Genomic DNA, 13369 nt, shown 5'->3' with positions numbered 1-13369 from the left:
GCATTGGATCGAATGTTTAAAGCATATGGATTGGATTGTCTGTGTGACACTTCCCATACAACAATGCCAAAGCTGAAGACTCAATCTGTTCCAAGCGATTAGTACTCTGTTTTACCGGACTATTCGGTGAAGGTTTTGGAGGACAGTTGATCGCACAGATGTTTCCTTCAGCAGCACGGAAACAACAGGCGTATGAGGCAGTTGGAATAGCATGTCATTGCTCTTCCTTGTATGGTAGTTTACAAGGAGCCAAAGGGTTCTTTGATGTCGCCTTCCCCAGCATTTCTGCTACAGTTCTGCATCGACATTGACTCCCTGGACGAATGACATCCCCATAGACGGCCATCTCAATGATATCCAGCTCCTTATCTGAAGGATAAAGTTCCATGCAATAGTTATCGCCAGTTAGAAATCACAAACATAAGTGGATATCAAGATTCAAGTGCAGACAAGCAACAAATAATTCGATATCATCCACCGGGCTGACACGGACTTAGCTGGTTTTGCCTAAGTCGTGCGGCACCCTCGCGCGTCCGTCTGCAAAGGTCAGCCTCCCCGAAGCCTCCCATTGTCCCTTAGGACCAACAAAAGAGAGAACGGGTTAAAGAGAACGCCTCAATCGGGATCCACAAGCAAACATGTCCGAAAAACACTTCATAGACAATGCAAATTACAAACAGACTTTACAAGCTCTGAACAGTGGCACAACAAAGGGTAAAATGGTCCATTACAGACCGAAAAGCTCTCGCACGTGTCCACATGACACAACCTTTATTTACATGCCTAAAGAGGCCACCAACCCAACTAACATGGGACTATTTAGCCTTCGACCGCCCCTCTACCTGCTGTACAAGGTATAAACATGCCAAAAGACAACGGACAGACATAAGCATTACATCCAACATCTTGTTCTAGAAGTTTGTCCGTTACATTCTCCCCACTTATCCCTTCGACGTCCTCGTCGAAGCCTTTGTGAACATTGCAACTCTTCGCCTTTGTTGAGTCTTCAATCTTCCGCTCCAGCTGCAATGCGCCTCCTGGCTCCCAGCTGCTCTCCGCTGCTGTTTTTGAGTAGTCGAATCTTTGATCCGCCATGCTGCTTCAACTCACCAATGACTCTGACTCTAGTGTGGGGTTGGCTGAGTTGTGTTGATCCTTGTCGATTCTTGCGGATCCACCAAATGAAGGAAAAGACCATCTTTACTGCGTCAGTCTCTCAAAATTTCCACATGCTGCTTGAACTGGATGGATGCTTGTTGGAGCTTTAACGAGCATTGCCTCGCAAACTTCTGAAGTTTTGGGTCCTTCCTCCACAAAATCTACTCATTGACTCTTCTTTCAGTTAGTTGTCACATCCAAGTAGGTTCGCATCACTTCCGCTTTCGATTGGCATTTCGTTGGGAAATGAGGCGGATAATCTACTCTCAGTAGCACTGATCACCGTTGGTGAGGATTTGACAACTATTGTCTTCCATTATCTTCGAAGGGTCTTTGAACTTGTGCAGCGCTCCTCTGCTAGATAGATAAGAGAATTGGGGTACTCGGTTTCGCCCATTCTCTTAAGAGTTGAGAAGGCAAAGGTTACTTGACTTCGCCCGCCTCCTCGAGGTTGTACTTCATGCATCGAGCTGGTTACTGGCCTTCGCCTGCTCTTTACTCACACTTCTGAAGTACTTGAAGTGTTTGCACTCCTTGCGTTGAGTTAGCTACTGTGATTCACCTTCTCGATGCCATCGAACTTCTGGAATGCGGGAAGTTTTCACCCCAACTTGGAGTAATTCTCTGATAGATGAGGTCGCCTCTGGGATTGTACCGTCTTCTCCATCAACGCTGCCGCCTACTCCACTGAGTAGCAAAGGTACAGCACCGCGTACTGCTTGCTTCGTTCCTTGGTCGTGCACTCTTGCATGACCCGAAGTCCTTCACTTACGGCTATCTTGATGAGAAACTTGTTGACACCGGTCTTACGAAGTTTCTTGGCCTCTGCCCTTCAGCCTTGTCTCGGTACTTGGAGATTGCCTCTGCATACTCCACCTCCTCGGCCCCTTTCACGACCAAGCGCTCTCCCTCCATGAGAGCAAGGGATCAATGACTTTTACGGAAGTCTCGCCTCTGCGGTACCATGGCGCTGCCATGCCCATGGCACTACTATCCGTCGCCTCGCATCTGCATCCCTTTTCTTCACGATCAGTAGATATGTTTCCGTGGCACTCCTCTGAGTCCACCTCCATTCTAACTGATGCTTGATTTTGGGTAGCTAAGTCCCTCTGGACTCATCGTCGCTTCCTCGCCCCTTTCGACCCCCTGCTTCAACACCTCTGTGTTCTCCAAGCAGTCTGTTTGGTCGATGGAAAGACAGACTGCAACTCCCATGCATGACCTCTGCCATCGCGTTGTAGGGTTTGCACCAATTCTGTTCTCCTTAGCTTCCTTGGTAGCAACGTTCGCTTACTCGACCTTGTCCGCTGACTTGTCGGGCTCCCTTAAGCGAATATGAGCTCTGGAGCAGTCCAACTCTCCAGCTGCTTCGATCATACCTCTGCATGATCAAGTCCCACCCATGGAACTCACCGGTACTTGCATTCGAACTTTTCCCTTGGTGGAACCCAGCCCCCATATGCTGATGACCAAGGTTTTCATCCGATGCAAAATTCGGTGCACGCCCGGAAGACCCGCCTCTGCGGTACCATGGCCTTCACTCTTTGAATCCATAGCCCTTCTTGTCGTCATGTTGTTCACCAAAGCGGAGCTCCCAGTAGCTCCCGATCATACCTCCATATGATCTCATCCCTCACGGGACTCAGTCGTGTGTATCGCATTGCCACGAACTGTTCCACCACGATCCGCTGCACCATGTCGCCTCCTGGTGACATCTCCATTGCATTCTGATCCTTGTGGAATAAACTCGAATTGTGAACCCTCCATGTGTGGCATCTGCCAATACATCGTAGGGTCTCCTCCACCTTCGATTTTGTTCGCTCCTTTGGCAATCGACCTTCATCCACCCACTCTTGGGTCACACCTAGATGAAGCACCGCTCTAGGACAGTCCGTCGCCTAGTAGCTCCCGAAGTCCACCAACTTCACTATAATTTGTGCACCATTGTTTGGATCCTGGGCCTCTGCCCCTACCAGCACAATCTTCACTGCGCACCGCTTCCTTCATAGCAACTCGAATGGCAACACTGTGGCATATTCTTCAAGAGTACCCGCCTCTGCGTCCTCTTGCCCCGTGCTAAGGCCCTTCTGAACCCAACTTCGCCTCCGTAAATTGAGTCGCCTTAGTTCCTCCATCAAATGCTTCTCCGAGTTAAGGTGCATGTGCCGCGAAGCTCCCTTCATCTTTGGCACCATGCAAGATGAGTCCGCTCCGTCAGAAAGAAGGACCCATGGAACAACATGATCCTACTCTTGCCTCTGCAAGAGTTCATGTCCTTGACCTCTGTCTAAGGAAAGCACTGTGCCTCTGCTCCATGTTCCAACTTCTATGCTGGCTCCCTTCATGCGGCTTGGGTACTTCGCCAAGTTACACCCAAGTTGCTCCGCTCCTCGTTTTTGCATTGAGTCGATGGTGGCCCTCGCGCCCACCATTCCACGAGTCAACCCTCCCTTGAGTTCGATCTCCACATCGACTCCAAATGTGCCTTCATTTAAGTTGTTTTAGGTCGCTCCCCCACTTGATCTCGCAATGCATCCACCAATGCATTCTCTCGACGAGATCATGCGACAACTCCTCGCCGCTTGCTCAGTCCACCGAGCTTCGTGGAGTTGTTGTTTGTTGAGGTACTCCTCCTCAACATGTGAGGTTCGTCTCACATGATTCTCCCTCTAGAGAGTCGGGACTTATCCCTCCTGGATAACTACCCCGTTGGAGCAACATCTCTCTTCGTTTCGGAGACCACCATCCCCTTGGACTACTCCGATCTGCTGAATAAACTGTGCATTGTTCTGCCTCCTGCAAACGCACTTGCTAGATTGCGACTCCACGTCCATACAGCCCCCGCGGCACCCCTCAAGGCCTAGCAACATGCTGAACTCATTGCACACTTCAGCCTCCTACGGACGTATCCTTCACATGCCGAAGAGAAAGTTTCAATGCTCCATGGCACCGAGTCTCGGTCGCCTTGGGATGGCCACGAACATTCCATCGTCCACATACAAGCCCATGCATGAGTACCAAATTCTTCGAGTTAGCAATTCCCCTCACCTCTGTGAGCTTTGCATAACTCTTTTGGTCGTTGAGCAACTCATTCCACCTTGGATGGTCTTATTCTTGCCAAGCGCCTCGCTTGCCTAGAGCACCATCAAGTATAGTTGTCAACGTTGAGCCGTAGCTCAAACTCAGCCATACCAACCTTTGTGCGCTCCAAATTCTTCCAAGCTTGCCTGTTCTCGTGGTGCCTCTTGCGCGAAGGGTTGGCCATTCCTCTGAATGCCAATCTCAGATGCTCGCTCCTTTGAGCGACTCTTTTCCCTACATCTCCATGCCCGTTTTCCCTCAAACGGTCGCGCGTGTGCTGATTGCCCTCAACGCAGCCCCGCTAGGTCCCCCACGTTTGCATGTCAAGTGTTTCTATGAGTGCTTGTCCCGCTCTGATACCATATGACACGGACTTAGCTGGTTTTGCCTAAGTCGTGCGGCACCCTCGCGCGTCCGTCCGCAAAGGTCAACCTCCCCGAAGCCTCCCATTGTCCCTTAGGACCAACAAAAGAGAGAACGGGTTAAAGAGAACGCCTCAATCGGGATCCACAAGCAAACATGTCCGAAAAACACTTCATAGACAATGCAAATTACAAACAGACTTTACAAGCTCTGAACAGTGGCACAACAAAGGGTAAAATGGTCCATTACAGACCGAAAAGCTCTCGCACGTGTCCACATGACACAACCTTTATTTACAAGCCTAAAGAGGCCACCAACCCAACTAACATGGGACTATTTAGCCTTCGGCCGCCCCTCTACCTGCTGTACAAGGTATAAACATGCCAAAAGACAACGGACAGACATAAGCATTACATCCAACATCTTGTTCTATAAGTTTGTCAGTTACAGGGCGGGATCGCAATCTAACAATAGGTGACGACGAGCAACATAGGTTCGGATGTCTCGGAGATAATACATCACCTATAGTTACTTCTAGTTATGCAACATTAGGTAACCTTGTTTTGCCTAAAGATCTCACTGTTGTCTAAGTTACTTCAATTTGGTAGATACTTTGTTGCCTCAAAAGTATGCAAATTAAAAGTATGCTAGTATCAAAATGAAATAGATGTGACGTGAGTAGAAAATCCAAGATTATTTTTCATCTGCCTTCCTATTTTAGTAATAATCACCCTAAACCTAATCTCTCATGGGTATAGACCTATCCTTCAAACTACATGAATCCAATTGTGCTTTGCAATTGCTCCACTTTCCATCCTTATCAGTTTAATGAAATGCTAATGGGAAAACATATTTTGAATTTAGCCTAAGCTTTTACCAGAAATTGGGCAATTTGGCTTTGCAATTGGGCAATTGCCCAGAAATTGGGCAATTTGGCTTTTACCAGAAATGCTAATCGAAGGCAACAGATTTCAATTTTTCTTCAAGTTCATAGGAACAACATATAACATGTCTCAGATAAGCTATAGCTGATATCTTCAATGAAAAGAAATAGCAAGGATAAAAATATCTTGTGAGCAAAGACTATTAATGCAATTAGTGCAATGTGGCAGTTTTAGGTACCACAGTATGCTTGATGTTATTAATAATAAATTATGTAAATGTATCATGAGAGAGAGAGAGAGAGAGAGAGAGAGAGAGAGAGAAAGAGAGAGAAGCATGTCATCATAAGCATTAACATTAAGAAGGAAGAGAACCTCACCTGTGAACTTGATGTCACATGAGAAGCCTTCCAGTTCAGCTTTGTCCACCCACTGCTTGTCTGATTTCAACCTGTTCACCCTCGTCTGTAGAATTTGGCAGTTCTCTGCAGTTGACTCCCCACCTATATCAGGGAGCTCATCATGTATTAGAAGAACAGATTCAAGAGACGGTAAGTCCCGGAGTAGTGATAGGGATGATCGGCAGAAAAACGCATCAAGATCAACCTTTGGAGAAGGGGATGATGTGGTCGTATTCGTAGCAGAGGCAGCCTTGGCAGTGCCAGAAGCGCTTGCAGACGACGTTGCCGGCGGCATCCTTGCGCCACCGCTCGGGGTGGCGGCCGGGCACCACCTCCGCCTTCTTCCAGCACAGATCCCTGGCCTTGGCATCGAAGAACCTCGGCCGATCCGTCTCCCCCTCCTCCCCGTGCTCGCGACGAGGACGAGGAGCCGATGGAGCGGCCATGCCTCCGCCTCCTCAACGGCCCTCTCGAATGTTCCCACTTCCCACATATCTAATCCTCCTGATTTAAGATGGTTGGATTTGGGCCATTAAGATGGACCGGGCTAAACCGAAGACCAATTCTTACGAACCCGAGTCGGTCGAGTTTAGTATCCCACCCAATTACTTCCATATCGAACGACTCGTTTTACTTCCACATCAACAGAAACAGATACAGAGATATCCTCTGTGCAAATATGACTCGACCATAATATTAGAGAAGAAAAATAATAAACACAGATATTTAGCGTAAATACCAACACTGTAAACATGTGTACAGACGTTGACAACACTCAGTTGGAGAAAGCATGTCCTTTAAACAGCACAACAATGTCAAATATAGCGAAACAAAATATCGGTTTTCAAGTGTGTAATAGAAGCTGTAGTAGGTAGGCACTTCAGATCGAGAAGATAAAAAGGGGTCCTGTGATAGCTGGGTATGTATCCTCTCGAAGTCACAAGCAGCTGCAATCCTTATTTGGGACCAATGTCCTTCAGTGCGCAAATCTGCTCCTCTCCCATGGCAGACATGACAGTCACCACCAGATCCTTCCCCTCTGCAAAACCATCTTTAATCTGCACAATTGAGAAAATTCAAGTCAATATGACTCCAAAGCTCACTTGCTAGCTAATTTTGCATCCGACCAGGATTCAAATATCACTGAGAACAATGAATTTAGCCATAATAATGGTGTGGTGCCTGATCTGACTAGATGTCGACAAATATGCTCAGTCAAGGATAATAAAGCATATCCACGGTCTTTGCTATATATAATACAAATCAATAATTTTATGTCTGTTACAAGTGGCATCTCTTTCCATAAAGAACCAGCAGACCAGAAGCAGACAGAAAATGTCTCTTTCCATAAAGAACCAGCAGGCCAGAAGCAGACAGAAAATATACGAAAACATGCCCGTAAGTTGCATCAATGCTACATAGAAATAAATCTGATGCAGTGAGCACTCTCCACCTTCTAATTGTGGGAAAAAAGTCAACCATGTTCATGTAATATGTTAAATACACAACTATACATGTCCCCCACAATCTATATATACTTGCAACAGTTACCAAACTCAATCCCGCTGCACCTATTGGCTTCTGTTTTATCACTAGCAATAAGCCTACTGTGTCTGACAAACATGTCTTAAGGATGACTAACACCAGACATCCAAGCATAGAGTAACCAATACAGACTCTGAATTTATGAAATAACTAATAAAAATACTAAAAATTATTGGTCACAGAGACAATTATCTAATATAATTATTTTAAATACATTATTATTTCTATGTCATAAAGTCAAATAAGCACTTGATCCAAGGTATTCGAAGAATCAATCTACATATATGTAGATAATTTTGTTCTACATCTTCGTTACAAGTTCTAAGAACATGTGGTCCAACCACAGATCACAGAAACATCCTACCAAGATAACCATAGACCTAAAAGTTATAACTCAAAAAGTCAACGAATCGTCCACCATAATCTCCAGGCTTTAACAAATGACAGCTAGATTTTGGGTAAATGCCATTATAAACTTATTGAGAACTCAAAACATAGTTAATCACAATGTATTTAATATTCACAAAAAAACGAAGAAAATATATCAAGTGGACTAACTTGAGCAAGAAGGGTTTCATCGGTAGGAAGTTTCAGATCATCCTTTGTGTTACCATTTTCAGTCAACAGACTAAGCTGAAACATGCAGTTAAGAGTCAAACATATAAGGTTAATAAACTAACAATAAAAGATAACAACATGATAGTTTTCAAACATACAAAACCATCTTCAGAGATATCAATAAGCTGATAGTCAGTGCGAGTGACATGGGGAACCTGCAAAATATTGGAAAATCAGCATTAATAAACTTGAACAACAAGTATTCAACCAAGGAAGCTGGACAATTACTTACATCACAGTTGTGAGAAGATGGAACAATATCTTCAAGCTTCTTGTTGTTGAAAATGTCAATGCCGACAAAGTGACATTTGGCATGACCGTGCTTTCCAGTTTTGGAGGTTGAAACCTCTACGACCTGGTGCAACAATTGTTAAAATTTTCCAAAAATAATATAGGATTTAGATGATTAAATTAAATAGATATTCTGGGATTTCACATCAAATTACTACTTAAACCGATATAATGAAAAACAATAACAATAATACCAACAATTTCTGATTGATTAGATGGATCTTTTCCTATCATTTAGCGTTAATAGGCAATATCTGAAGAAGTAGTCCATGCAACCACATAACACGGCAACTTAATGTGGTCCAAATAAGCATGAAGATTTAGTCACACAACCACAAAAAAGCCTGTGGGTGGCGCCAGCATTTATATTGAGAGGGAATGATTCTCAAAGATTCTAGTCAACATACAACTACAATAGTTAACTTACTCTAATAAAATTTATTAATAAGCTAATCAAATATTTAAAATAACATGTAAAGCATCTATCCTATCATGAGATGTTTAGAAATAAAGAATATAAATAAAACGATAACAGAGAAATTGTGAATAAAATATATTGTTGCGAAAACAATTCTGAAATGTGATTGTTTAGAATTCTAGAACGAAACTATTCCAATTATTTTACTATCAAATAATATCAGAAAATATTTAACAGATACAAGATAAAAATTGCATCTTTATGTTCAAAAAATTAACTGATATTATAAGAGAGGAGCAAATGTTGAAAAAAAAAAAAGAAGAAACATGGTATTAAACCCTCCAAAATCCACCAAAAATTAGTTTGGCCTGAGATCTAGAGAAGAAAGGACGACAGGCTTTGGTTCTTTTGCAAATTCACAGAGTTGGAGAGCGCACACACATGAAAGCCCTATCTTCAGGAAAAAAAAATTGAAGGAAGAATACAGACTATATGAAATACTGATTACTGCAGAAGTTGCTTAAGAAACCAATGTTATACCATCGATTGGTCACTATATAAAGGACCGGACTCAGATGTGAAAATTTGGATCTGTGTACCATGCGCTGACTCTCAAAGTATAAGTCAGTGTAATTTGCATTAGGCAGTCATATCTAACCAATACGAAATGTATCACTATTAACCCGTGAGACCTCATCCCTTCTGAGAAGGTATAACACGAGTCCAGAAGTCTTATCATCTACTAATTAATATATATATAATTAATTAAAATGTCTATGAATAACCAGATTAATAGCGAACACCAGAAATTGCAAAAGTCAGTAATAATACCAAATAATAAGCACAATCACTTTAAGCCCCACAGAACAAAAAATAAATCAGTCAATTATATGGAAAAATCCCAACAAACGATCATCTTCCCAAGTTCATCAAATCAACGAACAACAGAACACAGAGACAAGATGGAATAGAGATCGACCTTGCACGCCCTCCCTTTGATGACGATGTACCCGTTCTTGCGAATAGTTCCTGCCTGCTGCGGATAAGTCTTGGAAGCCCCCGCGTCGGCCTTCGAGTCAAAATGATGTTCCTCGTCCGACATGCTTACTGATACCGATACCTGTCTACACTTGGCCGCATGAGAAGAAACGAAAGAGGAATTAGACCCGACCGATCGAAAGATCCAAAACAGAATCAAAGAACCAAGCGAAGGAGCGGAGAAGGCGGTCGAAGCGATCGCTACCTGTCACCGTGGTCAGGGAAGGAGGCGATGGGAAGCGATGGTGGCAGAGTAGCCGGCGAGGGGTCAGCGAGGAGCGCCTTAAATAGCGGCACGCCTCGAAGGGATGGGAGATGCCCGGATTCCAGCCGCTGCCTAGGGTTTCGATTAATCTCGCCCTAATCCTCGCGTCACGTCCGGGTAGCATCCAGCCGTCGGATGCGGATTGGCTTTTATTAACGGCGGGATGGCACACGCGTGCAGCGTACGCATAAGAAGGCACGCGTCCGTTCGCTGCTCTCCCCCTCTCCATGTGTGTCGCAGAACAGCGTTCAGGCTTTCTGTCCAATTAGGAGTTTCTTTCATGTCGCAAATGCATGCATTTGACCCTTCTCCAATTAGGATTTTTAATCTATTTTTTCTTCAGATTTTTATTTTTATTTTTTCTTGATGTAAAATCTTTCTCTTGATACATTGAATCTTTCTTTTAATGAAATAAATCTCTTTATGACACTTGAACAAGTTTAATTCCAACATTCTCTCCTTCTAAACTTGTTTCATCTAACATGTCAAGTTTATTTGAAAGTTAGAATATATATCTTTTTTTCAAAAATTTTATTAAGAAATACTGATTTGACATTCATTTATAAATTTTTCATTTCATTTGAATAGTTAGAGAGATAAGTAATCTTATTATCTCTAGTCGGATAACTAGTGTAAATATTTTTTCATATTCAATCTCATATTGTTGTTTAAATCCCTTTACAACCAATCGGGCCATGTATTTCTTTACTATTTTTATATTTTTTTTTATTTTGAAGATCCACTTAACACCAATAGCTTGATCGACTTCTGAAAGTATAGTAAGCTCTCATGTATCATTTTTGTTAATGGCATGAATCTCTTCATTCATATCTTACCTTCATTTTTCATCTCTATAAGCTTCTTTGAAGGTTAATGGATCATATTCTATAAAAAGATAAAATAAAGAAAGTTCATCATTGTTAGTATTAATCATTCGAGTCATATCATATAGCTCTTCAATCGGTCTTGTCCTTCTTATAATTAAACTTAATCATGTGACCTAGCTGATCTAGGTGATGATTATGGTAAAGTCACTTCGGTGCTTACTTGTATTATATCATCTTCATCTGAAACCATAGCTTTTTTATACTGCTCATCACTTTTCCAGTTCCAAATCTATTATTTATCAAACTCAACATCTTTTGATATCACAACTTTAATTATGAGAGAATTGTAAAGTTTGTAACCACTAGAATTCTTTGGATAACCTAGCAAAGTAACTTATTTTTTAATTTTTTTCTATTTTTGGATAACCTAGTAAAATGACTTATTTTTAAATTTTTTTTATTTTCTTCTAGTATCTTGGCAAATGTAACACTTCCAAAAATCCTTAAATGATCAACTCTTGATTTTTGTAAACTTCATGCTCCTTGTGGTGTAACATTACCAATTCGCTTTGTTGAAAACATGTTAAGCAAATAAAATGCACAAGCAACAACATCTTCCCAAAATTCTTTAGGAAATTTTCTTTCCTTTAACATACATCGGACCATATCAAGGATACTCTTATTTTTTCTTTCTAAAACACCATTTTGTTGAGGTATGTATAGCATGGTGAATTGATATAGAATTTCATTATTTCTATAAAAACTTTCAAATTCATTTGATATATATTCACCACCCCTATATGTTCTTAAATATTTAATCTTACAACAACTTTATCTTTCAACCAAATCCTTCAATTCTTTGAATTTGTTTAAAACTTCTTTCTTTTCTTTTAACATGTAAACCAAAGTTTTGTCACTGTGATCCTCAATGAAGGTAAAAAAATACCTGCTTCCTCTAAGTGATACTGGATTGATAGGGCCACAAACATCTGAGTGCATTAGATCAAGTCGATGCCATGCTTTGTTGTTCTTCTAACTTTGAAATGCTTTCTTTCTTGCTTGCCCATGACACATACTTAATATAATTTTGATAGACGATCAACTTTTGGGATTCTTGTCACTATATTATACTTCTTTAGAAGTTTCAAAGCCTTAAAATTTAAGTGAGCATATCTAAGATGTCAAAGTGTAGAAATATCCTCAATATCAACTTTAAAATAATTTGATTGATCAAAAATACTTAAATGCAGAGGAAATATTCTATTCTTTATCATTTTCACATGTGATATCGATGTTTTATTCTTGTCACGAATTGAGATAGTCATATCTTTCATCTCAATATCATAACATTTTTCAAGCAATTGTCCAAAGCGTATAATATTATTTTTCATACCAGGAACATAATAAACATCTGAAATGCATAATATTTTGTCATTATTAAGTTTAAGAAGAATTTTACCAATGTCTCTTACTCGCCTTTGAGATAAATCACCAAATATAATGTTTCCATAATAACTAGTATCTATTTCTAAAAATAACTCTTTAATGCCATACATGTGATTTGAGACTCTTATATCTAGATACCATGTCATAGACTGATCCTCTTTCAAATTATCATAACTCATTAGCAAAACTTGATTTTCGTTCTTTTCTTTCTCAATAAAATTTGTCTTATCACTTTGATTGTTAGGATTATAATAACATTCATAGAGTAATATACATACCTTTTGTAAATATAATATTGTATTTCAGATCTTTTAGAGTTTCTGTCACGTCCAAGGCCTCGGTCATGTCCTCGACCATAACTTCAATCTCTTTGACTAGAATTTTCTCTAGCATCTTTATTATTTGGAGATTCTTGATTAATTTAATTTCTACCTACTCTTTTTCTTTGTCTTCGTCCTTTTCCTCTTTGAGAATTTGATTTATCTTTATTTTCAAAAGTAAGTGTTTGTAGTGCTTACTCCATAGTTTTGTCTTCTCCTATTTTTATAATCCTTTATTCATAAACTTAAAGGAAACTCATAAGTTCTTCTAAAGATATTTTTTCCAAATCTTTAGATTCTTTAATCTTAACAACAATAAAATCAAATTTTAGACCTAGAGATCTTAGTATTTTTTCTATTACTCTCTGATCATTTATTTATTTACTATTTCGTCTCAAATAATATAAATGATTTTTGAGAAATAATCAAAAATAGTTTCAGAAGTATCTTGTTATAATTTTTCAAACTCGACTCGTAAAACTTGTAGGCAAAGTTTCTTTACCTTATCAATACCACTGAATGTTTTTTGAAGCATTTCATAAGCCTCTTTTGAAGTATTTGCTGGAGCGATGATCTCGAACATTGTATCATCAAGCCCTTAGTAGATCGTGAACAAAGCTTTTTTCTCCTTCTTCCTTCTTTCTTTGAGTTGTTTTCTTCCTTCTGCATTCATTGCTTCTTCCGTTGGACTTGGTTCAACAAATTCTTATTTTACAA

At 40.8% G+C, this 13369-nt stretch overlaps 2 protein-coding genes across 7 annotated transcripts; both read right to left on the bottom strand.

Moving 5' to 3' along the window:
- Nucleotides 1-3: 3 nt before the first annotated feature.
- On the bottom strand, nt 4-6407 carry LOC135584032 (uncharacterized). Of its 6 annotated transcripts, none has more exons than XM_065112894.1 (4): nt 6090-6407; nt 5864-5968; nt 494-574; nt 4-369 (listed from the first exon to the last, which is right to left on the bottom strand). In XM_065112894.1, exons 1-4 carry the CDS (start codon nt 6328-6330, stop codon nt 215-217), a joined length of 582 nt encoding a protein of 193 aa, XP_064968966.1. In that variant the 5' UTR covers nt 6331-6407; the 3' UTR covers nt 4-214. The 6 variants fall into 6 exon arrangements, with proteins under 6 accessions (XP_064968966.1, XP_064968965.1, XP_064968968.1 ...); XM_065112893.1 differs by having other exon boundaries at nt 5864-5986; nt 6090-6391; XM_065112898.1 differs by having other exon boundaries at nt 293-369; nt 499-574; nt 5864-5986; nt 6090-6390.
- Nucleotides 6408-6594: 187 nt separating this feature from the next.
- LOC103988004 (eukaryotic translation initiation factor 5A-like) lies at nt 6595-10156 on the bottom strand. Its single transcript, XM_009406491.3, has 6 exons — nt 10000-10156; nt 9736-9880; nt 8280-8402; nt 8146-8202; nt 7988-8062; nt 6595-6942 (listed from the first exon to the last, which is right to left on the bottom strand). Exons 2-6 carry the CDS (start codon nt 9856-9858, stop codon nt 6841-6843), a joined length of 480 nt encoding a protein of 159 aa, XP_009404766.1. The 5' UTR covers nt 9859-9880; nt 10000-10156; the 3' UTR covers nt 6595-6840.
- Between the last annotated feature and the right edge of the window lie 3213 nt (nt 10157-13369).

Source organism: Musa acuminata, chromosome BXJ2-6 (genome assembly GCF_036884655.1).
Source record: "Musa acuminata AAA Group cultivar baxijiao chromosome BXJ2-6, Cavendish_Baxijiao_AAA, whole genome shotgun sequence".
NCBI lineage: Eukaryota > Viridiplantae > Streptophyta > Magnoliopsida > Zingiberales > Musaceae > Musa > Musa acuminata.
This window is presented reverse-complemented; position numbering and strand designations above follow the sequence as displayed.

What these genes read in the sequence shown, in the direction of transcription:
- LOC103988004 (XM_009406491.3), bottom strand. Translation starts at nt 9,858, where the DNA reads ATGTCGGACGAGGAACATCATTTTGACTCGAAGGCCGACGCGGGGGCT. An exon ending in CATCTTCTCACAACTGTGAT is followed by an intron (nt 8,203 to 8,279) that starts GTAAGTAATTGT and finishes AATATTTTGCAG; the next exon opens with GTTCCCCATGTCACTCGCAC. An exon ending in ATATCTCTGAAGATGGTTTT is followed by an intron (nt 8,063 to 8,145) that starts GTATGTTTGAAA and finishes TGCATGTTTCAG; the next exon opens with CTTAGTCTGTTGACTGAAAA.
- LOC135584032 (XM_065112893.1), bottom strand. Translation starts at nt 6,330, where the DNA reads ATGGCCGCTCCATCGGCTCCTCGTCCTCGTCGCGAGCACGGGGAGGAG. An exon ending in CATCATCCCCTTCTCCAAAG is followed by an intron (nt 5,987 to 6,089) that starts GTTGATCTTGAT and finishes TCCCTGATATAG; the next exon opens with GTGGGGAGTCAACTGCAGAG. An exon ending in ACTTAGGCAAAACCAGCTAA is followed by an intron (nt 370 to 493) that starts GTCCGTGTCAGC and finishes TTTATCCTTCAG; the next exon opens with ATAAGGAGCTGGATATCATT.